At 46.3% G+C, this 27521-nt stretch overlaps 1 protein-coding gene across 1 annotated transcript in view; it reads left to right on the forward strand.

Moving 5' to 3' along the window:
- The window catches only part of ttc27 (tetratricopeptide repeat domain 27), a 254749-nt gene that overhangs the window by 69452 nt on the left and 157776 nt on the right, over window positions 1-27521 (forward strand). The window contains exon 9 of the mRNA XM_038814813.1: window positions 18392-18458. Within this exon, the coding sequence (XP_038670741.1) occupies window positions 18392-18458 (67 nt within the window). The remainder of the gene's footprint in view (window positions 1-18391; window positions 18459-27521) is intronic.

Consider the following 27521-nt stretch of genomic DNA (forward strand, 5'->3'; position numbering starts at 1 on the left):
GTGCAGGTTAGGTGGATTGGCCATGCTAAATTGCCCTTAGTGACCAAAAAGGTTAGGAGGGGTTATTGGGTTACGGGGATAGGGTGGAAGTGAGGGCATAAGTGGGTTGGTGCATACTCGATGGCCCAAATGGCCTTCTTCTGCACTGTATGTTCTAGGACGGCCGCCAATATCATCCAAGACAGCAGGCTGGCAACCCCCCCACCATGCCCATTCACACTGGCACCCCCATTGTGCCCGTTCACACTGACAGAGCCCCCACTGTGTCTGTTCACACTGGCACCCCATCACTGCGCCTGCTCACACTGCCCCCACACCCCCCACTGTGTCCGTTCACACCACAACCCCCACAGCCTCACTCTGCCCATTCACATTGTACAGCCTTGCTGCAGCTGTCAGGGGAACACCTGAAAGAAGTGGCAGGGACAGGAGCACCGTTTGTGGAGCCCATGCATACAAGAGCTACTCAATGTGACAAAATTATGCCGTGGAGCAACACTGCACCCCTTCTGGTCTGAAGGTGGAGAAGCCACTGTGCGTCCCTGAACCTTCCTCATGGAAAGCTGACTGAGGGAGTGGGACCACCCTTCCCCACCATATGCGTTCACACTGGCACACCCCGGCTATACCCATTCACACCAGCACCCCCTGCCATTCCCGTTCAGACTGACATACCCCCGCCGTGCCCTTTCACACTGGCACCCCCCACCATGCCGGTTCACACTGGCACCCCCCACCATGCCCATTCACACTCGCACACCCCCACCATGCCCGTTCACACCGGCACCACCCACTATGCCGGTTCACACTCGCACAACCCCACCGTGCCCGTTCACATCGGCACCCCCCACTATGCCGGTTCACACCGGCACCACCCACTATGCCGGTTCACACCGGCACCACCCACTATGCCGGTTCACACCGGCACCACCCACTATGCCGGTTCACACTCGCACACCCCCACCGTGCCCGTTCACACCTGCAGGCCCCCACTGTGACCGTTCACCGGCACGCCCCCACGGTGCCCATTCACACCTGCAGCCCCCACCATTTCCATTCACACCTGCAGCCCCCACCATGCCCATTCACACCTGCATGCACCCACCATGCCCATTCATACCTGCAGCCCCCACCATGCCCATTCACACCTGCATGCCCCCACCGTGCCCATTCACACCTGCAGCCCCCACCATGCCCATTCACACTCGCACCCCCCACTATGCCCGTTCACACTCGCACCCCCCACTATGCCCGTTCACACCCGCACACCCCCACCGTGCCCGTTCACACTCGCACACCCCCACTATGCCCGTCCACACCCCCACCGTGCCCGTTCACACTCGCACACGCCCACCATGCCGGTTCACACCGGCACCCCCCCCTATGCCCGTTCACACCGGCACACCCCCACCATGCCCGTTCACACCTGCATGCCCCCACCGTGCCCATTCACACCTGCAGGTCCCCACTGTGCCCGTTCACACCTGCAGCCCCCACCATGCCCATTCACACCTGCATGCCCCTACCGTGTCCGGCGCACTTCAGCATGACCTTTCCCATTCTCCCACTCCCACCTCACCCAGTTCACGGCCCCTGCAGCATCTGTATATTTCCCCTTCCATGCCCCATCGCCCCGTCTCCTTATCCGCCCCACCTCTTAATTCCTTTCCTCCCGAACTAATTCCTCCCCATCCCACCGATCCACCTCCAGTACAAGCCATTGCTGCCCAAAAGTCCCTCATGTAGCCCCCCACTTGCAACTTAATGATCCCTATCGTGGAAGCTTTTGCAGTGAGTGGATCCATGTGGTTGATGCTCCAGTCACCCACTGTGCCACCTGGTGGTCTAGGATCCACGGTTGCTGGAGCTTCCATCTTCTGATCCCCACACTGTCCCAGGGCTGCTCCGGGGTAAGTCCTGACGTGCACGCCAGGTTAGTTTGGCCGCGTTCTGGACCAGCGTGACGTCCCGCTGGCAGGGCAGATGGTTGAATGGTACTTGATTGATTTTACTATCTGAATGTCAACACGCCCCACATTGAGAGTACAGGTATGTGTGTTGCCAAATCACCCCAAAGCTTCCTTTTTAAATTCCCGTTTGCACCTTGAATGCCAATTAAGCAACTAAGTATTTATCCTTCGTCCGTGCCTTCTTACTCCTGAATTTTCAAATTGTGCTTGATTTTTCAAGCAATAAAATTGGATTCTGCTTTATTTTTCACATCACATCTGGATGGCTGCAGATTAGAATTACATTATGGCTTTCTTGGAAGGTCATGGATCTAATTGGAGCTTTGATAGAGGATAATCCTATGTTCTTAACCCAAAGAATGCAGTGAAATCTGAGATTTATTCCCCGCGAGCCAAGCGTATGTAGACTTGTCAGCAAGTTATACGTTATACAACTCCATTGAAAAAAAGGAAAACTGAGGCTGTTTTTTTATAGTGCTAAGGGGCTTTTAGTATTAAATGGTCCGTTGCCGTTAAAAGACTTTTCTTCAGCATTTTCCTTATGTTCCCAGCTAGCCTGCAGGTTACAGGTTCTAGGACTCATGAACTGAGCCTGTGTTTTTTGGCGGGGCCTAGTCCAGCATTGCCCTTGTCGAACAAATAACTCTGACATACTTCTTGGCGAACTGGTGGGATGCATACCTCTACTCTTTTGGTTCTCTTGCACCAATTTTTACTTCAAAAAGCGAGGAGGCGACCATTTTGTCCTCCCTCTGCTCTGTTTTTGCATGTGCCTTCTTCAGGCCCTCCTCTCATTTAGAGAAGAGGTTGTGGCTCCTCTGTTACCACCGCAATTAGCTTGGGCTGAATTGAGCTCTGTTCTGCCAAATCGACTTCACCTCATTGTTCTTATTGAAATGGTTACCCACTGGGATGATCCGTAAGGTTGCATGACATGGAGTAATGTTAAGGATTGCATTTAACATTCATGGAATATTCCAGGAATGTTTGGCAGGTGCTCCTGAGCAGCTGGTCCCCTTTAAAGGACCCACTGCTGCCAATTCAGTCCCTTCCCAGCAGCAGTTTGGATAGGTCATTCTCTTTTACCCAGGATCCCTGAACCTTCTGATGCATGCCGTTTATGTTGGCAAGGTGACCATTGCCAGATTTTGAATGGCTTACAAGAATGTTTTGGTGCAAAATGGTTAATGTTTGGGCCGGAACAGGGATAGTGGTTTCGATATTCCAACACAATTCTCATTGTTCCACCGTTAATCTGTTGCAATACCGCCACATGGACAATTTCAATGATTTAAAAAAAAAATTATTTTTATAAATTGGAATCTCGGCAATGTCTCGTGCAAGGAAATTGATGTTTTCCTCTGTCTCGGATTAAGTATGTCACCTTGCCAGCCACTTTGCAGAGGTTGTACGAGTGATATTTCCAAAATAACTATTTTACAAAGATATAGGATGCAAATTAAATAAAAACAGAAAATGCTGGATAAACCCAGCCGGTCTGGCAGCATCTGTGGAGAGAGAAACCGAGTTCACGTTTCGAGTCTAAATGACATTTCTACAGAACTGAAGAAAGGTAGAAAGATAAAGAATTATATAGTTGGAAAGGGGGCAGTAGAGATGGGGCAGAATAGAAGAACAGGGATAGGTCGCAGCAAGAGAGATATTAACAAATTTGTCATGGTCATAAGGCAAAAGTGGTGTTAACGGTGCCCTTATGAAGAGTGCTAATAGTGGCAAATGATAAAATAGCAGAATATGTTAGTAGGAACAACTGAACAGCAAGAGACAGGTAGCCATGCAGGAGAGGGGTTGGACTGTGTTAGGGCAGGCTAGGGAGCTGAAAGACAGTAGAATTTATATAGTGTACAACGACTCCTTTGTAGGCTCATTGGCTACAGGTGAGATCCCAGAGGACTGGAGAGTAGCTAATGTGGTACCGCTGTTTTAAAAAAGGTAGCAGGGATAATCCTGGAAACTATAGGCCGGTGAGCTTCATGTCAGTAGTAGGTAAAGTATTGGAGAGAATTCTCAGGGACCGGATTTATACCCATTTGGAAACAAATGGACTCAAGTGATAGACAGCATGGTGTTGTGAAGGGGAAGTCGTGCCTCACTAACTTGATCGAGTTTTTTGAGGAGGTAACAAAGATGATTGATGAGGGGAGGGCGGTGGATGTTGGTTTACATGGACTTCAGTAAAGCCTTTGACAAGGTGCCTCATGGCAGGCTGGTACAAAAGGTGAAGTCACATGGAATCAGAGGTGAGGTGGGAAGATGGATACATAACTGGCTCAGTCACAGAAGGCAAAGTGTCCTGTGAAAGTACCTTTAAGAAATGGGTGTTAGGGCAGCACGGTGGCGCAGTGGTTAGCATTGCTGCCTACGGCGCTGAGAACCTGGGTTCGAATCCCGGCCCTGGGTCACTGTCTGTGAGGAGTTTGCACATTCTCCCCGTGTTTGCGTGGGTTTCGCCCCCACAACCCAAAGATGTGCAGGTTAGGTGGATTGGCCACGTTAAATTGCCCCTTAATTGGAAAAAATAATTGGGTACTCTAAATTTATTTTAAAAAAGAAATGGGTGTTTAAGAAATGTACCTTTAAGAAATGGGTGTTTCTCAGTGATGTCAGAGTGTGGGTGGAGCTGGGCTGCCTGTCAGCTTCTTACTTTCGTTTTAGATTGCTTGCTGCAGGGTGTTTTTTAGTTTGTTTTCAGAGCTGGATAGCTGCAGTCACAGCCAGACGGTGTATTAGTCACTCTCTCTGTAATCTAAAGACTGTAAATTGATCCTTTAGTGATTTAAAACTAATAACTGCTCTTAATAGTGAATTTAAACCTGTCCTTTGTGTTCTAAAGGTTTTTATAGATGTTAAAAGGACAGTTTAAGGATTACTTAGTGTTGTATTCTTTGGGGGTTATATTTGAATTGATGGTTGCTGTATGTTTTAAAAAGGTTAACTTGAGTTCATAGAATAAACATTGTTTTGCTTTAAAACATACCATTCCATTTCTGCTGTACCACACCTGTAGAGTGGGCCGTGTGCTCCCCGTACCACAATCTATTAAAAGTTGTGGGTCAGCTGAACTCCATGATACACTTTGGGGTTCTCTAAACCCTGGCCCATAACAAAAGGATAGCAGTAGAAGGATGTTTTTCTGAATAGAAGGTTGTGGCTAGTGTTCCACAGGATTGGTGCTGGGGCCTCTGTTGTTTGTGGTGTACATAAACGATTTGGAGGAAAATATAGCCGATCTGATTAGTATGTTCGCCGATGATACCAAGGTTGGTGGAGTGGCAGATAGTGTTGAGGATTGTGAGAAGATACAGCAGGACATAGTTAGGTTGGAGACTTGGGCAGAGAAATGGCAAATGGAGTTTAATCCAGACAAATGTGAGGTCATGCATTTTGGAGGCCTAACATTGAGGGAAATATACCGTGAATGGTAAAACTGTTAGGAATATAGAAAGTCAGAGAGATCTGAGCATGCAGGTCCACAGACCTTTGAAGGTGGCAGCACAAGTGGGTCATGCTTGCGGATGGAGCAAAGGTGATCTGCAAAGCGCTCAACCTGTCTACGTTTAGTTTCTCCAAAGCCGAGGAGGCCGCATTGAGAGCAGCGAATACGGTAGACCAAGTTGAAGGGGGTGGAAGTGAGGAGGAAGGAGGTACCTTCTGTGATTGCAGGGAAAGATGCCATTGGAAGAGAATCAAGAGTTCGGAGTGATGCAAGGGTGGATGGAGGGAGTGGTCCCTGTGGAATACTGGGGGGCGGGGGGGCAAGAGGGGGGATATGAATGGAAGATGTCTCAGTGGACAAGAGGGATCCTGTCATGGTTCTGGGAGAGAAGAGATAAGTGAGAGCAGAGATGTGGGAAATGGTCAGACACGGTTGACTGCCCTGTCAACCACAGTGTGGCGGGGAGACATGTCTGAAGCACTGGTTTCGAAGATGGTATCATTGGGACAGATGCAGCGCAGGTAGAGAAACTGGGAGAATGGGATGGAGTCCTTACAGGGAATGGGTGTGAGGAGCTGTAATCAAAGTAGCTGTGGAAGGCAGTGGTTTGTAATGAATATTGGTGGTTAGTCCATTGTCAGAATTGGGACCGAGGTCAAGGAAGGAAAGTGACAAATCGGAGACAGATCCCGTGAGGATAAGTGAGGGCTGGAAATTGAAAACAATCGATAAAGTTTTCCAGGTGAATATGAGAGCATGAAGCAGTACCCATATAGTCATCAATGCAATGGAGGAAGAGTTGTGCGAGAGGGCCTGAAGAAGAGCGGAACAAGGAATGTTTCACATAACCCACCAAAAGACGGCAAGACTGAGGCTCATGTGGGTACCCATAGCCACGCCTTTTATTTGCTGAAAGTGAGACAAGTTCCAGGAGAAATTATTCAGTGACAGAATAAGTTAAGCCAGGTGGAAGAGAGTGGTGGATATTTTAGTTTCAGCCTTAATCCCATGTGTCCCAATCTTTATTGTGCTCTATAAATTGATAGTAAAAAAAAAAGGTGTTGTCAGGGCTAGAAAAGTGTAACTAGGAGAAGAGATTAGATGGGTTGGGGTTATTTTCCTTCGAACAAAGAGGGTGGAGGGATGGTGTAATGAACTCCAATTGGCTTTATTGGTTGGCCAATTGGAGTATGAGCTCCCTCAATGATAGCTCATTGAGGGGGCCCATATAAACACCTATGTAGGCTTTGTGAGCGAGTCTTAAGTTGACTGGACTGCTAGCAGCACTGTTTGTAGCTGCTCCTGTAATATCGTTATTGTAAATAAATATTGGTGTGGTGACGTAACTCCTGCCTCCCGTGGATTACTACAGTGGCGACGAGGATGGGATCTAAGAATTTTGCGGAGTGCAGCTGCCGCACTCGGAGGGTAAGCCTTGCCATTTTAAAAATGACGTTTTTTGGGAGGTTAGAGGCATTCGACCCGGCTATTGAGGACTGGTCCCAGTATGTGGAGAGAATGCATTACTTCTTCCGGGCAAATTATATACTGACGGACAAAAGGAGACGGCTTATCATGCTGTCGGCGTGCGGACCCTCAGCTTTTGCCATTATACATAGTCTGACTTATCCCGATGTGCCGGACACGAAAACTTTCCAAGAATTAACGTAATTGGTGAAAGATCACTACGACCCAAAACCACCCCTCATTTTGCGTAGGTACAGATTCTACACAGCGAAGCGGGAAGACAGGGAGTCAGTCACGAATTTCTTGACCCGCCTGAGAAGGCTGGTGGAAAAATGTGAGTTCGGCCCGACGCTAAATGAAATGCTTCGGGACCGGTTAGTGTTTGGTATAAACAACCTCACAATACAGAAACGCCTGTTGGCGGAAATGGAGCTAGACTGCAGGCAGGCGTTACAGCTCGCACTGTCCCTAGAAAAGGCAGCAAGTGGGGCGCAGGAACTACAGGGCACGCCAATGGAAGTAGATACCTATGTGAGGGACTACCACAACGGGTGCTGCTACCAGATAGCCGCTCTCAGGTAAAGCCTGAGGAATAGAGGGAAAAAGGAAAACCCCAGAACTGCCCCCAAGTCTGCCAGGACTAACTAGAAACAGAGGGAAGTACCGGCTGAGGCTCCCCCAACAGAGAAGGACCGTTTCTGGCACCAGACAGAGTGGGGTAACAGCGACAGAAACCCTAGAAGGAGGTGGCAAAAGAGGAATAGCAGGTGGGGACGCAGGGAAGTACATAACCTAGACGGCCCATCCTCCGAAGGGGAACAATTATATAGTATTGCAACGAAGAAAGCAGAACCCATTAAGATTATCCCACGGGTGAACGGGCGGCTGACAATAATGGGAATAGACACGGGTGCGGCCGTATCAGTAATGGGAGTGGCAGCATTTAGAAAAATCAAAGATGGACTCCAGCCACTAACCCTAACAAAAACATCGACGAAACTTAAAACCTACACGGGGGAATCCCTGGAAGTTCTAGGCACGACTCATGTACCCGTGGAATATGAGAAACAATTGCTCAGATTACCGTTGACGATAGTAGAGGGCTCCGGACCGAGCTTAATTGGACGAAACTGGCTGAAAGACCTAAAATTAGATTGGATGAAACTTTCCAGAGTGGAAGCGGGCAGTTGAGTGGAGTACTCCAAAAATACCCAGAGGTCTTCCAGGAAGGTTTGGGGGAAATCATAGGCGTCAAAGCAACTTTGCACGTGGACCCAGAAGCCCTTCCGAAATTTTGTAAGGCCAGGCCGGTACCTTTTGCATTAAGGAAGAAAGTAGATGACGAAATAGAAAGGTTACAGCGCGACGGCATTATCAGACCAGTACAGTTCTCGGAATGGGCAGCGCCGGTGGTACCAATTTTGAAGCCAGACGGCTCGATACGTCTCTGGAGATTTCAAACAGACGGTAAACAAATATGCACTGCTGGACAAGTACCCAATCCCGAAAATAGACGACCAATATGCCAAATTGGCAGGTGGGCTTTTGTTCACGAAACTAGACATGAGCCACGCCTACCTGCAGTTAAAACTGGACAAGGACTCCCAGAAGTTCACTATGATCAACACCCTGAAGGGCCTTTTTCGTTATACTAGGCTACCTTTCGGAGTGCCATCAGCCTGCGCTATATTCCAGCGTACGATGGAAAATATTCTGCAGGGACTACCGCAGGTGGCGATTTATTTGGACGATGTCTTAATCACGGGTAGGACAAACAGGGAACACTTAAGGTACCTGGAGGAAGTGCTCAGGCGTTTCGCAAAGGCAGGCGTACAGCTAAAAAGGGAAAAATTTGTTTTTCTGGCCCCACAAGTGACGTACCTGGGATATAAAGTATACGAGTCAGGCTTACACCCATTAGAAGACAGAGTAAGGGCAATAAAAGAAGCCCTAGCTCCCACCACGGTCCAGGAGTTATGATCATTTCTAGGGTTGGTAACCTATTATGGAAAATTTATTGAAAATAGGGCGTCCATCCTAGAACCCCTCCCCCAGCTACTAAAAACGGGGCAAGAATGGAAATGGTCCGCCCGCCAAAACCGAGCATTTAGGGACATTAAGGAACAGCTGTCATCCGAAAATGTCCTAGAGCAGGGTTGGGCAAACTACGGCCCGCGGGCCGCATGCGGCCCGACAAAGGTTTTTATGCGGCCCACCAATGAGGTGCCCGGAATCATAACCGGCATTTTTGAAAAGCTGCCGGGGTAAAGCCGCTGAAGTAAATGCACTTATTCAATAAGCGCATTTACTTCAGCGGCTTTTCCCCGGTGGCTTTTCAAAAATGCCGGTTATGATTCCGGGCACCTCATTGGCAGGCCGCATAAAAACGCGCGTAGTGGGGTGGATGAGTGGGGCTGTCACATTGGTCGGTTTAGTTGGGTGTGCGACCAATAGGAGTTCAGGTTACAAACAATAAGCCTTATTATTGTTTGTAACCGGGACTCCTATTGGTCGCACACCCAACTAAACCGACCAATAAGGCAGCCCCACTCATTCACCCCACTACGCGCGTTTTTATCGTTGACTCGGCCAGGCTGTGCTTCTGTCAGTGTTAAGGATCAGCACAAGCAACTTGACACCTGATTTCAACAAACTGGTAAATGACTGCAGTCAGATGCATCATTCTCATCGACATTGTTCTGTTACTTGCTGAGTTACTTTGTTTTTCAAATAAATGTGCTTTTTTTTTCTTTAAAGACCTTTTATTTTGGCTATTTAAAATATTAATTATTTTACTTAATATACTCTGCGGCCCTTTAAAATTGTGAATTTCTGAATGTGGCCCTTGCACGGAAAAGTTTGCCCACCCCTGTCCTAGAGCATTATGACCCAAGGAAGGGGTTGGTGGTCACTTGTGATGCATCCCCCTACGGGGTAGGAGCCGTCTTAGCCCATAGAGGAAGGAATGGGAAGAACGGCCAATAGCCTATGCTTCGAGGACCTTGGCGATGGCTGAGAGAAAGTACGCCCAAATCGCGAAAGAAGGACTGGCGGTGATATTCGCAGTAAAAAAATTTCACCAGTATCTGTATGGGCGGAAATTCGCCATAGTGACAGACCATAAGCCGTTATTAGGGTTATTAAAAGAAGACAAGTCAATACCCCCGATTGCATCAGCTAGAATCCAACGCTGGGCGTTGCTACTGGCGGCGTATAGATACGTTCTGGAGCACAGACCGGGAACGCGAGTAGCAAATGCAGATGCTTTGAGCAGACTTCCCCTCCCGGACACTCCGCCGCAAATACCAAAAGTAGAGGAGACAGTAATGACTCTAAATTTTTTGGACACCCTACCAGTAGACGCACAACATATTCAGTTGTGGACGCAAAAAGACCCAGTTTTAGCCAAGATGAAGCATTTACTGCTAACAGGGGAACTGGAAAAACCAGTGGAGCCCCAGAGGCACCCATACTGGAGCAGAAGGGACCAAATAACCTTAGAAGACGGTATCCTATTATGGGGAGCCCAGGTAATAGTCCCAGCTCAGGGCCGTCAGGCAATCTTAACCGAGTTACATCACGGACACCCAGGGGTGTCTAAAATGAAGATGCTAGCTCGAAGCTACGTTTGGTGGCCAGGTTTGGACACAGACATAGCAGCCTTGTATGTCGGTGCCAGGAGTGTCAACAGGGGCAAAGAATGCCACCAGCGGCGCCATTGCACCCGTGGGAATGGCCAGGAAGACCGTGGACCCGTCTGCATATTGACCACGCCGGCCCTTTCATGGGCTCAATGTTTTTGGTGACAGTGGACGCCCACTCCAAATGGTTGGACATCCACCGGGTAAACACGGCAAGCACAGCATCGACAATTGAAAAACTCAGGGCCTCGTTTGCAACACATGGACTTCCGGAGGTATTGGTGTCGGACAACGGAACGGCATTCACAAGTGGGGAATTTGGAAAATTCCTGAAGGAAAACGGAGACCGTTTAATCAAAACGGCCTCTTACCATCCAGCGACCAACGGCCTGGCAGAGAGAGCGGTCCAGACACTTAAAGCGGGACTCAAGAAGCAGCCGGCAGCGTCAATGGACACAAAGCTCTCCTGCTGGCTGTTTGATTACAGGACCACACCGCATTCCACAACGGGCATACCGCCAGCTGAACTCTTAATGGGAAGGCGGCTGCGAACAAGGCTGAGTCTCCTTTTCCCAAATTTTACGGAGAAAGTGGAGAAACAACAGGAGGCCCAACGCAGGGGGCATGATAATAGTCGGCAGCAGAGACATTTCCAGGTGGGGGCACCGGTTTGGGTCAAGAATTATGGGAATGGACCAACGTGGGTCAAAGGCTCGGTAGAGTCCCAAACAGGGCCCATATCCTATGAGGCTGAAGAAACACCTAGACCAAATAAGGGCAGCGGAACCACACCTGGAGGCAGGCGAAGCAGGACTGCCTCAAGCTGGGATAGCCCAGACGGAAAGGATACCCACACCCCAGCCCCGAGCAATTTCTCCTGACCCCGTCATCCAGTCATCTGAGTCGGAGATGGACACGTTCGACGAGGCCGCCGCGACACCACTCCCCAAGCAGGAGGAAGAACAACTTCCAAGGAGGTCTTCAAGGAAAAGACGAGCACGGATAAGGTACACCCCGCCCACTTTGGAGAACGACCCGGCGGACGACACAGAGGTGACAGACCCAGACATGAGGAGCAGGAAGAAGCTCAGAGGAATGCCAGCTGGCAGGAATTCCTCGGACCTTGGGGGGGGGGGGAGGGGTGTAATGAACTCCAATTGGCTTTATTGGTTGGCCAATTGGAGTATGAGCTCCCTCAATGAGAGCTCATTGAGGGGGCCCATATAATCACCTGTGTAGGCTTTGTGAGCCAGTCTTAAGTTGACTGGACTGCTGGCAGCACTGTTTGTAGCTGCTCCTGTAATATCGTTATTGTAAATAAATATTGGTGTGGTGACGGAACTCCTGCCTCCCGTGGATTACTACAGAAGACATAATTGAGGTGTACAAAAATTAAGAGGGGAAAACATAGAGTGGACAGGACGAAATTGTTTCCCTTGATGGAGAATTCTAGAACCAGGGGACATAGATTCAAGAAGGTGTAGAGGGGATAAGAGGAAGAACATTTTTACATAGTGGGTGTCTGGAATGTGCTGCCTGAGTTGGTGGTCACAGTAAGAAGTCTCACAACACCAGGTTAATGTCCAACAGGTTTGTTTCAAAACACTAGCTTTCGGAGCACTGCTCCTTCCTCAGGTGAAGTTGGTGGTGGAGGCAAAGACTCCAAACTCTTTTAAGAAGTATCTGGATCTGCGCTTCACGTGCTCTAAGCTACAGGCCTACGGACCGGGGTAGAAAGGGCACCTGGGTGTCCTCGGGCTGCCAAGGACAAGATGGGCCGAATGGCTCCTTCTGTGCTGTAACTTTGCTATGATTCTATAAATCAATGCTTTCAACTTTGTTGTTAGCTGTCTTTGAGTATTCTTCAGCATGAAGAAGGCAGCTTACCCTGCTTGATACCTGGAAATTCTCTTGATTCAGTGCCAGATTCAAATTAATGTCAGGAAAGGTGAAATTGGTGCCTCAGAAACCAGTAGATATTTGTGGCAGCTGTCCTTTAGGTCAGCTGTGAGCTTTGTCACTGACCACAGTATCCAGACCAATGACTCACCATCAACACTTTTAGAGAGGAACTGTCTTAGATACAAAGATCTATAGAGGGGCAGGTAGTATTGAGGAAGCAGGCGGGCTTCAGAAGGACTTGGACAGGCTAGGAGAGTGGGCAAAGAAGTGGCAGATGGAATACAATGTGGAAAAGTGTGAGGTTATGCACTTTGGAAGGCAAAATGGAGGCATAGACTATTTTCTAAATGGGAAGATGCTTAGGAAATCACAAAGGGACTTTGGAGTCCTTGTTCACGATTCTCTTAAGGTTAATGTGCAGGTTCAGTCGGCAGTGAGGAAGGCAAATGCAATGATAGCATTCATGTCGAGAGGGCTAGAATACAAGACCAGGGATGTACTTTTGAGGCTATATAAGGCTCTGGTCAGACCCCATTTGGAGTATTGTGAGCAGTTTTGGGCCCCGTATCTAAGCATGGATATGCTGGCCTTGGAAAGGGTCCAGAGGAAGTTCACAAGAGTGATCTCTGGAATGAAGAGCTTGTCGGATGAGGAACGGTTGAGGACTATGGGTCTGTACTCATTGGCGTTTAAAAGGATGAGGGGGGATTTTATTGAAACTTATAGGATACTGCATGGCCTGGATAGAGTGGACGTGGAGAGAATATTTCCACTTGTAGGAAAAACTAGAAGCAGAGGACACAATCTCAGACTAAAGGGACATTAGAACAGTACAGCACAGAACAGGCCCTTCGACCCTCGATGTTGTGCCGAGCAATGATCACCCTGCTCAAACCCACGTATCCACCCTATACCCGTAACCCAACAACCCCCCCTTAAACTTACTTTTTAGGACACTACGGGCAATTTAGCATGGCCAATCCACCTAACCCGCACATCTTTGGACTGTGGGAGGAAACCGGAGCACCCGGAGGAAACCCACGCACACACGTGGAGGACGTGCAGACTCCGCACAGACAGTGACCCAGCCGGGAATCGAACCTGGGACCCTGGAGCTGTGAAGCATTTATGCTAACCACCATGCTACCGTGCTGCCCTTTAAACAATCCTTTAAAACAGAGATGAGGAGGAATTTCTTCAGTCAGAGGGTGGTGAATCTGTGGTTGTCTTTGCCACAGAAGGCTGTGGAGGCCAAACCGCTGAGTGTCTTTAAGACAGAGATAGATAGGTTTTTGATGAATAAGGGGATCAGGGGTTGTGGGGAGAAGGCAGGAGAATGGGGATGAGAAAAATATCAGCCATGATTGAATGGCGGAGCAGACGCGATGGGCCAAGTGGCCTAATTCTGCTCCTATGTCTTATGGTCTTATAGATGGGACTTCAAGAGAGCATCTATAGGAATCCCAGAACATCCTCCACTCTCAGACCTCAACCGAAAATTGACAAATTAAGTCACTGTAAGACAATGATCTTGGTCATAAGTCGGTGTCCAAGCGGGCTACCTGACCATGTTGGATGGAGCCGATGGAGAGTTGATTGGGGAGGTCGTACTGACTTCAACTACTAGAAAATGAATGTGAACTGGTTGCTAATTCAACATTGAATCCCCTGCTGTTGCGTAGGCTGAAAGCGACAGCCTCGCCACAGATTGTGCATCATTCGGGTCCAAATGCTTAGTGCCCCATCATGTGACGCAAGACAGATGGTTCATGTCAACACTATCAAAGTGCACTGTTCATGCTTGTTTAGTGAGTTGCTGCAGGGGATAAATTTGTACCTTTCTTTCATGCATAAACTGTGCATTAATTGGGTGCAGGGCGAGATCATGCCCTTGGAAACATCAAATCAGCACTAATGCCTGTCATATTGGTGGCTAACTGCTGTCGGAATTCTGTCTTTTCTGATGAGTGAAGACCATTAGGAAACAAAATTATTGCTGGGACTAATTCTTAATGTGGTTTTCACTGTAGTGACTGCAAATGTTATGGAACGTATGCAATACTTGAATATTTTGTGGGATATTTTTTATCATGGTGAAATATGAAATTCTTTTCACTGTTGCAGAATTAGCTGTGCGTATTTTAAGTGACCATTGACTGATTTGAGTAGTCAGTGTGTTTCTTTTTGTCATTTCCCCGGACTGGTTTTTGCGTCTCCTGTAACCTTACCTTTTTAAGTAGAAATTAAGTTGGCACATCAGAACGCAGGCTGCAGATATCTTCATATCTCATTTTCAAAATATTCGGCTGTGCTGTTGCTCTTATATAAGGGACGGTTAGTTGCATTTCAAAATTAACTTGGATTTATTGATACCCAGAGACAGTTAAACAGAGTTCACTTTAATCTATGATTCATATTTCACTGTTTGCGCCAAATGCCATAAATACACTCGGTGCTATTTCAACCTGTCGAGTTGCATAGTATTTCTGGAATATCTCTTTCCCCTGGCTTGTGCAGAGTTTGATTTGCAGTTCTCGACGGGTGGAATCTGTCAGCGGTTGTTGTGATACAGGACCATCATACATAACGCAGTGTTTTCACCCTTCAGCGATTGCACCATTTGTGAATGTCGATAGGGGCAATTCCTTTTGGTCATTTTCAACTGCAGTTTTCAAATAATGATATCTCTTAAGTTTCAAACTGAGGTTCCCAGACACTCAAGATTGTGGAGGGAAGGGGGGGTGGGGGGGGTCCATGAGGTCACCGGATTTATTGTATCTTTCCGTATTTGTTGGCATTGGCATGTCAGTTCTGTTGAAGAGGAACGATTTTCCTTATGTTTCCCTCTGACGACTCTCTTCTGGATGCGAGCTAGAATGTCCCCAGAAAATGGCAACATCTGCTAGAGTAGCGCCCCCCCCCCCCCCCCCCCCCCCCTTCCACACACACACATACACACACTCATACAAAAGTCTTGTCAAGCTTTGCAGTTACACACATGCTGGCAGTCCTCCCAACAGTTCACCCAAGGGACCATTCTTCATCTATAAAGCAATCAATTCAGACAGAAGCATCACTGCTGAGCCCAGCCTTCTCGCCACACTAAGCTGCACATTGTACACATTCAAACATTGGCCCAATGTGGTGGTTGACTAATTTCCAACCTGCCAGGTTAATTTAAATGCCCCATGAAGTACACGACTGATTGAAGGCAGACCAGATATCAGACGTAGGTTTGCACGCCCAGTACTGCACCCAATGATACATTCATTTACTGGGCAATCGGTGCTGGTGCATCATTGCCGTCCAGGTTTAACTGTATCATATGAGAAGCTCTTTGTCAAGTTGGTCCTGACACCCAGCGTTATGGCTGTTCTCCAGGGGAGGCTTCTGTCCTAAATCTTTTTCTTTATTCATTCAAGAGAAGTGGATTTCGCTGGCTAGAACAGCATTCATTGCCCATCCCAAATTGCCCTTGAGAAGATGATGGTGAGCTACCTTCTTGAACTGCTGCTGTCCATCTGGTATAGGTACACCCACAGTGCTATTAAGGAGGGAGTTCCTAGATTTTGACCCAACGTGACAGTGAAGGAATGGTGGCATGTTTCCAAGTCAGGAGGGTGAGTGACTTGGAGGGAACTTCCAGGTGGTGGTATTCCCATGTATCTCCTTCCCTTTAGATGACAAGTGTGCAGGAGCAGTGGGACCTGGATGTATATGTGTATAAGTCATTAAAGGTTGCAGGACAGTTGGAGAGAGCAGTTGGTATCCTCAGCATTATTAATTGTGGCATAGAGTACAAGAGCAAGGAGGTTATGCTGAACTAGTATAAGATACTCGTTATACTTCAGCTGGAATATTGTGTACAGTTCTAGGCACCACCCTTGAGGAAAGATGTGGTTGCGTTGGAGAGAGTGCAGAAGAGGTTTACAAGAATGGTCCCAGGGACGAGAAACTTTAGTTATGAGGATAGATTGGAGCCGTTGTGTCTGTTCTCCTTGGAGTGGAGAAGGCTAAGAGGGGATTTGATAGAGGTGTTTAAAATCATGAGGGGGCTGGATAGAATAGATGAGGAGAAACTGTTCCCGCTCGTAAAAAGATCAAGAACCAGACGACACATTCAAAATGATTTGCAAAGGAACCAAATGCGATCCGAGAGTTTGGGTCTGGAATGCGCTGCCTGGAAGTCTGGTGGAGGTGGGTTCAACCAAAGCATTCAAGAGGGCATTAGATGACTATTTGAATAGAAACAATCTGCAGAGTTACGTGAGAAAGGCAAGAGAATTACACAAAACCATAATGCTGATTTGAAGAGCCGATGTAGACACGATGGACCTCCTTCCGCATGGTAACAATTCTGTGATTCTGTGAACTTATCAAACTCATGTATATTGCAGTGGGCAGAAGATGCAAATTCTTTGAAGTTGTATCCAGGCGACAATCTATTTTCCCAGTATATTACATTAATTTTCCTTTTTTATTTTCTCACGCTCATTCTTTAACATCTTGACAAGTACGCAGTCTTCCTTTAATTATTGTTCAGTCTGTTTTCCTGTTCTGCTATTAGAGCACTAAGCTATGGGGTAGGACTGGAAAGCTTCAACTTTTCAGCCTTGTCATTCTTTTAAACTTTAAAGTGTGACATCTGAAGTGCAACTGACTGAAAATGCAAACACTTCTATGCATGTGCAAATGCGCACAGCGGCATGCAAGTACATATGTAGATGCACATATACACACGCTCAGATAGACACAGCATGTCAGTTGCTAATGTTTCAGGTGTGTAACCATTCATCAGTCATTAAATGTCTCTGGCAATTGAACCATAAATCATGCAACACCTGAAGTGATTCAGTCTCTGGCAAGGTTAGCTCTTCAGTTGGAGTTATCTAATCTTGATTCCATTTCTCAGCTCTTTTGCTGCATGGTTTTATATTTTTTTCTTTGATAAATTCACTTTGAAATGTTATTGCACAGCCTGGGTAACTGCATGTGGTAAAGCATTCCATGTTCCAGTCGTGCCTGTGTGGAATAAATTGCAGCTTCTTTCAGTTTTTTTAGTGGCCATCCCACTGTGTGCCCTTGTGGATTCACCAGCCAGTCAAAATAGTTGTTCACCGCTTAACCTCTCAAAACCTTTCACATATTGAAAACTATTTTTATTGATCCCCCACTTCCCCTGTTTAACCTAAGCCTATCTTGAGCTTCTTTTTTTCCATGATCTTTAATCCCTTGATAATCGTGTGATTCTTCTGTGATTTTAACACACTTTCTATAATGAGATGACACAATGGGCCGAATGGCCTCCTCCCGCATCATAACAATTCTGTGAATTTATCAAACTCGTCTATATTGCAGTGGGCAGAAGATGCAAATTGCTTCAAGAAGGTCGCATTCAAGCAATCAGAATTACACACACAATTAATGCCTAGGTTTTATTAGTGCTCCTTGTTTATAGGGTATAAAGTCCCCAAGATATAAAACTTAGAATCTCACTTATCTTTTCCTGGCCGTTTCTACTTGCATGCTCATCTTTCAAAATGCAAGTGTCTGGGGGCGGACACGGTGGTGAAGTGGTTAGCACTGCTGCTTCACGGTGCCAAGGACCTGGGTTCAGTCCCGGGTCACTGTCCGTATGGAGTTTCTCCTCCCCGTGTCTGCATGGGTCTCACCCCCACAACCTAAAGATGTGCTGTTGGTGGATGGCCACGGTAAATTGCCCCTTAATTGGAAAAAAATAATTGGGAATTCTAAATTTATATTTAAAAAATGCAAGATCAAGGAACCCTTGATCTCGCCGTCCCTTTCAGAGTTGATTAAGTTCCTTTTGCTGTGTTCTTTTTCCCCTTGTGAAATGCACTGATTTACATTTCTTTGTACCTTAACTGGTACCTCAGTAGTTGAACACACCATTAGTTGTTGCTTTCATACATGCTAAAATTTTGTTCCAACAGCACAGATTTTCAGAAGAACAACCCTGTTCACAAGCTGACTGAAGAGGAGCTGTTGGCGTTCACCTCAGTAAGTGCTAAGTCTCTTGATCTTTCTCCTTTCAGGTCCCGTTCCCTCTTCAATTGAGATCCTTCCTGAACAAGCAGTGGCTGAAACTTTTCCAGGCCTTTTCCACGTTATGTTTCCCTGTTGGGTGGATCCCCCTAATTTACTAGAGTTGATGGAATGGGAAAAATGTGTGCGAGCCGAAGGTTTGAGCACTGCACAGACAAAAACCGCAAAGTAATTATATTTTTACTGAAATCGGCAATGCAGCTGCAAACTCACATTTCTAGGCAGCAGAAATCATTGTTGCGCTTTTTAATGCTTCTTTTCTTTGATTATAGATTGTAGGAGAAATCAAGTAAAACCGTTTTTTAAAAATACTTTGTTCTGGAGTGAGATCTGACCAGTTCCAACTATATCTGTGTTTTTGTCTCAATTCCTTTTCTGCGTTATTAATGGGTGTCATGGGAGATGATTCTATCCTACAAAGCAAACATTGGTTTCATGTTCTAAGAAAGGTCTCACAACCCCAATTTCAAGTTCTTATGAGTCATGCAGTGTGGTCCATGAAGTTACTCTTTGTCCTAGACTTTTAGCCTCAGATATTTATCACATTTTCCTCATCTTGCAACTAGGGGAGTGTGTAGAACATCAGAAATGGGAGCAAATGAAGGCCATTTGACCTTTTAAGCAGTTCTGCCATTCTTTAAGCTTGTCGTAGAGTAGTCCTGTTGGTATGTATTTGTCTTTACTTTAACAGTAGTCTATAATAATTGTTACACGACGACTGGGATGCTTATTCTCGCTGGTCTCCTCACACCAAAACAAAACAATCTGGCTCTTCAGTGGACAGTGGTGGGCCTTCCCAGGATCAACGACCCCAGGTCCAGAAATCCTGCCCCTGACCCCCTGCTCAGCAGCTCAACATTGCCATAAGCAAGGGAGCAGTGTTAGCTACAGCAGTGTACCCACCAGAGGTCAGGGATCAGTGAAGGACTCTGGCCACAGGTGTCCGAGACTGTGGGGGAGGAGACTGTGGGGAAAGGGGTCACATCACGCACCAGAGGTCGGCGATCAGTGAAGGACTCTGGCCACAGGTGACCGAGGGCTGGAAAGCGACTGTGGGGAAGGGGTCACTGGCTATGAGTTGAAAGGGGAGTGGCTCATGGTGAGGGCCCCCATCTGATGATGGTGTCCTTAATCAGACATGTGGCGACTGCCCTGCCCACTGCTGTTTGAATACCAGCAGAAGCAGATGAGGTTCTGATGAGATCATTAATTGCCCATGCATGGCTAAATTGGCGACCAGGGCAGGAAGAATTGTCCACAAATCTTCTTACCCCAGATTTAATTGGGCAGAATCAGCAAGCCAGCCTGGTTTCCACCCCCTAGAACCCTCCCACATGATTAAATGACCCCCACCCCACTAAATCTGCTTCGGGGAGCAGCATTAATTTCTGTGCAATATTTTTTATAAAGTCCTGCTCCAACAATTGGACAGGGTTTTGGTGAAACCACGTATAAATAACTTGTGCAGTTTGGTCTCCACAGAAAATGTACGCTTGGAATGAATGTGGTGCAGCAAACGTTCAATAAATTAACCTCTGGGATGATTGGGTCTACCATTGTCCACTTAATATGGCAGTTAATACGTAATTCCCCAAAGGCTCGTGTTGACTCTCCACCTGCCGGGTGAAACTTACATTGCCTGAATTAAAATTCGCCCATCAAGTGCCGTAGGATGATGAGAGGCTGAGTAAATTGGGCCTCTCTTCAGAAGAATGAGAGGCGATCTCTTTGAAGATTCTGCTGGTCGGATGTGTGTGTGAATTGTGTGTGTGAGTGAGAATGTGTGTGTGTGAGTGAGAATGAGTGTGTGTGTGTGAGTGAGAAGGAGTGTATGTGTGAATGAGTGTGTGTGTGAATGTGTGTATGTGAATGAGTGTGTGTATCTGTGAATGAGTGTGTGTGTATGTGTGAATATGTGTGTGAATGAGTGTGTGTGTATGTGTGAATGAATGTGTGTGTGTATGAATGAGTGTGTGTGTATGTGAGTGAATGTGTGTGTGTGTATGTGTGAATGCGTGTGTGTGTATGAGTGTGTGTTTGTGTGAATGAGTGTGTGTTTGTGTGAATGAGTGTGTGTATGTGTGAATGAGTGTGTGTTTGTGTGAATGAGTGTGTGTGTTTGTGTGAATGAATGTGTGTTTGTGTGAATGAGTGTGTGTGTTTGTGTGAATGAGTGTGTGTATGTGTGAATGAGTGTGTGTGTATGTGTGAATGAGTGTGTGTGTTGTTGCTAAATGTTGCTAAGTGTGCTTTACACTTAATTTGCTCAGTTTAATCACCTTGCTCTAGAGTCGCCAGGTATCTTTATGACACCACCACGAGGTTCAAGTTCAAGTGCTGATCAATAACTCAATACACCAGTTAGTACGGTTCAAATCAAAACACATTTATTATATACACAATCGCTACTCATGCATAAAATAATATTCACTAGGCTATCACTAACACTAACAGGCCAATACTTAGCTTTGGAAAAGGGACCCACTAGGTCAGGGGAACAATTGGCCTCTCGTTCGATCCTGAGTCTGCAGGCTTCCAGCTGGTATGGACTAATGGTTAGGAGCGCCTATCTTGCAGCGTGCGTTGACTGGACACTTACTTGCTGGTGCAGCTGCTAGGCAAGTCTCTCTGAGTTGAGAGTCACAGTCAAGAGTTCTTTGAGAGCTGCCAAGAAGCTGTTGGGCCAGTCTCTCCTCGCTGAGAGCCAAGTGCCAAGAAGAACAAATTGAACTTGGGCGGACCCCATACCTGGTTCCAAGTGATTGGACTGAGTTCTGATCACTTGGATCGATTTCTCCAATACTGGAGCTGTTCCCTGATCGCTGGGCGGTTCCTAAGTGTCCGTTGGCCTTTCTTTGTCTTGGCTCCTGCTGGCGCCGAGGAGTCTGGCTTGGCCTCAACTATCTTAACTGTTTCAATTGTTCCTGGGGATCGCTCATCAATATGTAGATGGTCGTCAGTTTCAGTGCTGTCTGGGTTTCTGCAAGTTCTAATATACAGGAGATTTTGCACCTGCTTGTTTTTCTGTCCTTGGCTGGATTTCCCTGCATTCTTAGCGAATCTCCATTTTAAAGTCGGGAAGTGGCCAACCCAGGTGGCAACAGTGTGCATGTGTGAATGAGAGTGTGTGTGTGTATGTGTGAATGAGTGTGTGTGTGAATGAGTGTGTGTGCATGTGTGAATGGGTGCGTGTGTGTGAATGGGTGCGTGTGTGTATGTGTGAATGAGTGCGTGGGTGCATATGTGTGAATGAGTGTGTGGGTGTGTATGTGTGAATGAGTGCGTGGGTGTGTATGTGTGAATGAGTGTGTGGGTGTGTATATGTGAATGAGTGTGTGGGTATGTGTTAGTTTGAATGGGTGTATGTGTGTGTGTTCTAAAACACGGGCACGGTCCCAGGATAAGGTGCTGATCATTTTGAACTGACATTAGTTGGAATTTTCTGCCCCAGAGGGATGTGGATGTTACATTGTTAAGGCTGGCATAGACAGATTTTTGGTGTCTGAGGGAATCTAGGCATATGGAGAGTGGAAAGGAATAGCGATAATCTTTATTAACGTCACAAGTAGGCTTATATTAACACTGTAATGAAGTTACTGTGAAAATCCCCTACTCGCCACACTCCAGCGCCTGTTCGGGTACACAGAGGTAGAATTCGGAATGTCCAATTCACCCAAGTCTTTTGGGACTTGTGGGAGGAAACCCACACAGATACGAGGAAAACGTGCAGACTCCACACAGACAGTGACCCAAACGGGAATCGAACCTGGGACCCTGGCACTGTGAAGCAACAGTGCTAACCACCGTGCTACCATGCCGCCCAAAGTATAGTTAAAACTATGATTGGCCATGACCGTATTGTATGACGGAGCAGGCTCGAGGTGCCATGGTGGCCTACTGTTTCTATTTCTTGTGTACTTGATATCGTGGGGATTTCCTTGGACTGCCCTGGCAGTTTTCAGTTGGGGCGTGTGCTGTCATTCCAAAAGACTGCCATTGTGGCAAAAACTTTGTTCAAATGAACGCTCGGAAATAAAAACAGGAAATGCCGGGGTGGGATTTTCCAGCCAAGTCCCAGCGGGAGCAGGACCGTGAAGTGCAGTGGGCCGGTCAAAAGTCCATTGACTTTGCGGAACTGTAAAATCCCACTGGCAGCAGGGGCCATAAAATGGCACCGCTGGAAATACTCAGCAGGTCCAGCAGCAGCTGTGAGGGAGAAAACAGAGTTAATATTTCAGGTCTAGGACCATTCATGTGAAAGGTTTTGATGAAAGATCACAGGCCTGACACGATTACCAGATGGCCATGGTGCAATGTAGAAATGCCTGCATTTGTATAGTGCTTTTCAAAATCGATGGACATCCCAAAGTGCTTTACAGCCAATGAAGTACTTTTTCCAAGTACGGTCACTATTGTAATGTAGGAAACACGGCAGCCAATATGCGCACCACAAACTCCCACAAGCAGCTATGTGACAATGACCAGATAATCACTTTTCGGTGGTATTGATTGAGGGATAAATATTCGACTGAAAACCAGGGATAACTCTCCTATCCTTCAAAGTAGAACCATAGAATTCCTACAATGCAGAAGGAGGCCATTCGGCCCTTCAAGTCTGCACCGACCCTCTGAAAGAATACCCCACCTAGGCCCACTCCCCTGATGTATCCCCACAGTGATGCCAGGAGTTCTTTTACATCCACCCGAACAGCGAGATGGGCCTTGGTTTAATGTCTCATCTGAAAGGTGGCACCTCTGGGAGTGCAGTCTCCCCTCTTCACTGGAATGTCAGCTTTGAACTTTGTGCTCTAGTCCTGGAGTTGGCCTTGAAGCCGGAACCTTGTGACTCAGAGGTGAGAGTGATACCAACTGAGTCATGTCTGATACAGAATGGCAGATATGAACTGATACTCGTTTCTATGTTAACTGCATAGACCACTTCTTTCATGTAAGAAGCAATGTTTTCAGTGTACATGTCATGTATCATTTACCCGAGATCCTCAGGACCGATTGAGTTTCGGATTGCAGATCATTTTGGTGTTCCAACACCGCGTAGAGGCTTTGGCCTACTTGCATTACAATGGAGCCTAGACTAGTTGCGGTCTAAAGTAAATAAAATGGCTAGAAAAGGAAGATGTACCACTGAATAACAAAGATCGATGTGGACGATGACGTTTGTGTTGGCTCAGGTCACAGACTTCTCACACTAAAGGTTGATCGTGTTCAAAGAAATGTGCAGTTTTTGGCCGTGTTCAGTTTTCATATTTACAGATAAAGGATACTCTACCTGTAATATTGGCTTACGCTGTAGGAATCTGTTGCGACTTCACTCAAATGAGCGTGTAGGTGTGCGAAGTGGTTTTATGTGACTCAAGCCCTGAGGACCAGAGGCCGAGAATTAAGCGTCATAAATGTAATGAGAACCAACTTCCGTTGATTTTATTGTTTTTCTATGCTTCTGAACTTTTTGTTTGGTAAATTTAGAGTACCCAATTCATTTTTTTTCCAATTTAGCATAGCCAATCCACCTACCCTGCATATCTTTGGGTTGTGGGGGCGGAACTCACACGGGGAGAATGTGCAAACTCCACACAGACAGTGACCCAGAGCCGGGATGGAACCTGTGACCTCGGCGCCGTGAGGCAGCAATGCTAACCACTGTGCCACCGTGCTGCTCCGTATGCTTCTGAACGTGCCCCAACCTGTGTTCGTACTAATCCTATCCATGAATCCACTGTGTGGAATAGTCTTCTGGGTGACGCAGTGGAGGCAAAGCCTTAAAGCATTTTGTACCGTGGTGAAAGGGGTGAATGGTCTTTCTGAAAGGAAGCAAATCACCTTCTTCCTTTGGAAAATGTATTCTATGTTGCTGTTTCGGGTCTGCTTGCATTGTATTTATGGTATGGGTTCCATTATATTTTTTGAATATATTGCATTATCTTTTTACGTCTCCTGCCATTAGCAGTAAATGTCAGGTGGATTAAACCGGAATAATATCTAAACCGGCTTTATTGTTGATGCTGCCTGAAACGTCCTTGAGAGTCTCATTTGTTTTGAGTCTTTCACTGGATGAACAATTTGTTCCATTACAAATAAAACTTTAAAGAAAGATTAAATTAGCAGCATAAAATGCCCCGACTAAATTTTCATGAACACACTTTAAATAGCGTGCAATGTTTCTGATTTGGAAAATATTTTTATGTTCTTCATTGGCTCCTTTTTGGTTAAAATGATGATAAAATTTGACAGAGCAGAAATTGGGGTCAGCTGCAATAAGTGTTTATTAAGATTCCCTGACATGGACAATTGAACTGCAAGGGAAGTACCATGTCCTGTCAGCCACTGTAGAACAGTACAAACAGTATATTTTCCTGCAGACGTTTTATGACTTGGTGTGCTCTGAGAGTTCCAACTCTCAAATGCTAAAAACCATGACCAAAGCCTCGGCCCTGAGGTAGAAAAGCCTGCATCACTTTGTTGAGGGAAATAAGGTCGCTCCTGAGAAACTGCCCCACTGCAATGAACTTGAGTGGGGGGGGGGGGCAACTCTGAATGTTCTCTTCAGTTAAATGACATTTCACCACCACAAGAGAATGGTTATGCCCTCTGACCTCTCATTTTCTGAGCAAAGGGTTTAAAACGTCCAGTTACATAAATTGTTTACATTATGAACTTGCAGAACAGTGAATAGTAGCTTGATAACTGAAGAAAATGTAGAACGGAAAGGCGTCAAGTAAGGAGAAACACCCTGAACTGAGTGGGGGCAGGGGAACTGACAAGTAAAATTGAGGAAAATCATGTAGAAATTGTTGGAACGACATGACAGCTTCAGGATAACTTTACGATTGTTCTTTTCTCGTGGGTCCAGTTTGCCAAACTTTACTTGGCCAGAGAGATGGATTGGCCATTATTCTTGTATCATGGTCTCAGTTGGAGTAGACTTGATACCATGAATCACTTTGCGAGTATCTCATTGTTTGGGGGTTTGTCTTGCCATTTTATGTTCAAGGTATCATGATGCCACAATACAGTCTTTTATATTACAAATTACATATGCAAAGCAAAGTCGATTTGGGGAAATGCAAAGTAGAAAACTACAGAAACCAGGAGATGTAGAACCACAAGATAGGGGTAAAAGCAAATCCAGAATCTTGGAAACTTAAAGTAAGAACAGGAGAGTTTGGGAGGGAAACAAAAACCCAGTTAGCATTTAATGGAAAAAGACCGGCAGTTTCAGATCCGGCATTTTACAATTTTGTTTTGTTCGAGAACAAGAAAGGATAAAATGAAATGGAAAAACTGAGTAGTGTGTAAATTCAAATGGTAATAACAGCCAAATAAAGGATGTCAAGAGAGGAATTAAGAATAGGTAAAGGTAATGGTGCGACTTTTCATACTGCTGTTTCATCTTGGGTACCTGAATTACAATTTAACCCAAATTGATGATATGAGGGCCTGTTTACATTGGCTATTTGCATTATTACAAAAATGAGTTTGGCCAATTTCAACCAGTTCTGTCCTCTGCAACAGCATTATTCATCTCCCCAGAGGTGCCCCAATAATAGCCGATGGTAGAGTTGGACATTTTCCACATTCTCCCCGTGTCTCATGTGTTTCCTCCCACATTCCAAAGAAGTGCAGGTTAGGTGGATTGGCCATACTAAATTTCCCCTTAGGGTCCTAAGATGTGCAGGTTAGGTGGGGTTACATGAATAGGATGGGCGAGTGGGCCTAGGTAAGGTGCACTTTCGGAGGACTGGTGCAGACTCGATAGGCCGAATGGCCTCCTTCCGCACTCTGGGGATTCTATAAAAAATGTGACTTTGGTTCAGTCGTGGTGCTTTTCTGAAGTTGAGATTAAGCCACATAATTGGGAAAGAAAGCTTGCTCGGCAACTGGGTTGGGACCTGGGAGTGCTTGAGGTCGTAGAATCATAGAATACCTATCGTGCAGAAAGAGGCCATTCGGTCCATTGAGTCAAATTGGTGATGAAGGAGCTGTGCTCGGAAAGCTAGTGATTCGAAATAAACCTGTTGGACTCTAACCTGGTGTTGTAAGACTTCTTATTGTGCCGCATATAGTGTATAGGTCAATGTAGAGTAGTAGCGGTGGAACTCAGTTTTATTCTCCATCACTGATGCCCCTCAGCAGCTCATGAGCACAGGAAATTGCCAAGTTTGTAATCACTTTAGGATATAGAGGTGCCCCACATCTCTACTGCTTGCTCAATAGTGTCTACTGTCTAGTCTGATTGAGTCATATTAGCTAATGTTACTTCAATCACACCAGTCATTAAATAATAATCTTTCTATTGTCAGAAGTAGGCTTACATTAACATTGAAATAGTTACACACAATTTCAGGTTCGCGGAGCACTCATGTGGCTCTTCACCAGGACTCTTCAAAGTCTTTGAAAAGGCCAGGCACCATGTCAGTGTTATATGACTAACACATACTTTGCTTACAACAGAAGCTAAGGTTGCTTTTGCATATAGTTCTAGTTTTTGGTAATGTCAAGATTTGTGAGGTGTGAGATTCCACACTAATCGGCTGCCGCTTGTTAAGTCTTTGTGCACTTGATCCTGTTGAAAGTGCATTGAATTTGCCGGCTACTCTACCTAGAATTTAATGCAGCTGGGCTTGTACGATGAGGCTGAAATTCTGTGTTTATATTTCTGGTGTGTATACAAAATGAGCAGTTAGGAGGATTCCTTCACTGTCACTAGACTTTGGGAAAAGTTAATGATTCTTTTCCCTCCAGTTTTCCTTTCCCCTTAGCCCTTGCATACAGCTGCCAATGAGCAACATTGGGGTGTGGTTCCAATAACTATAGCTAATAGTGCAAGTCAGGGTTACAGTGGAAATTGCTAGTGCCCCTGGTGTCTCCATTTGAGAGAGAAGAATCAGCCAGGGTTTCTGCTGCTGATCGCTTCACTGTGATCACTGCTGGGAATGGCAGCGGTAAGAGCAGGATTGACTGAAATCTACATCAACCTTTGAAAGAGCACCCCTACCTGGC

The sequence above is a fragment of the Scyliorhinus canicula genome, chromosome 1 (genome assembly GCF_902713615.1).
Source record: "Scyliorhinus canicula chromosome 1, sScyCan1.1, whole genome shotgun sequence".
NCBI lineage: Eukaryota > Metazoa > Chordata > Chondrichthyes > Carcharhiniformes > Scyliorhinidae > Scyliorhinus > Scyliorhinus canicula.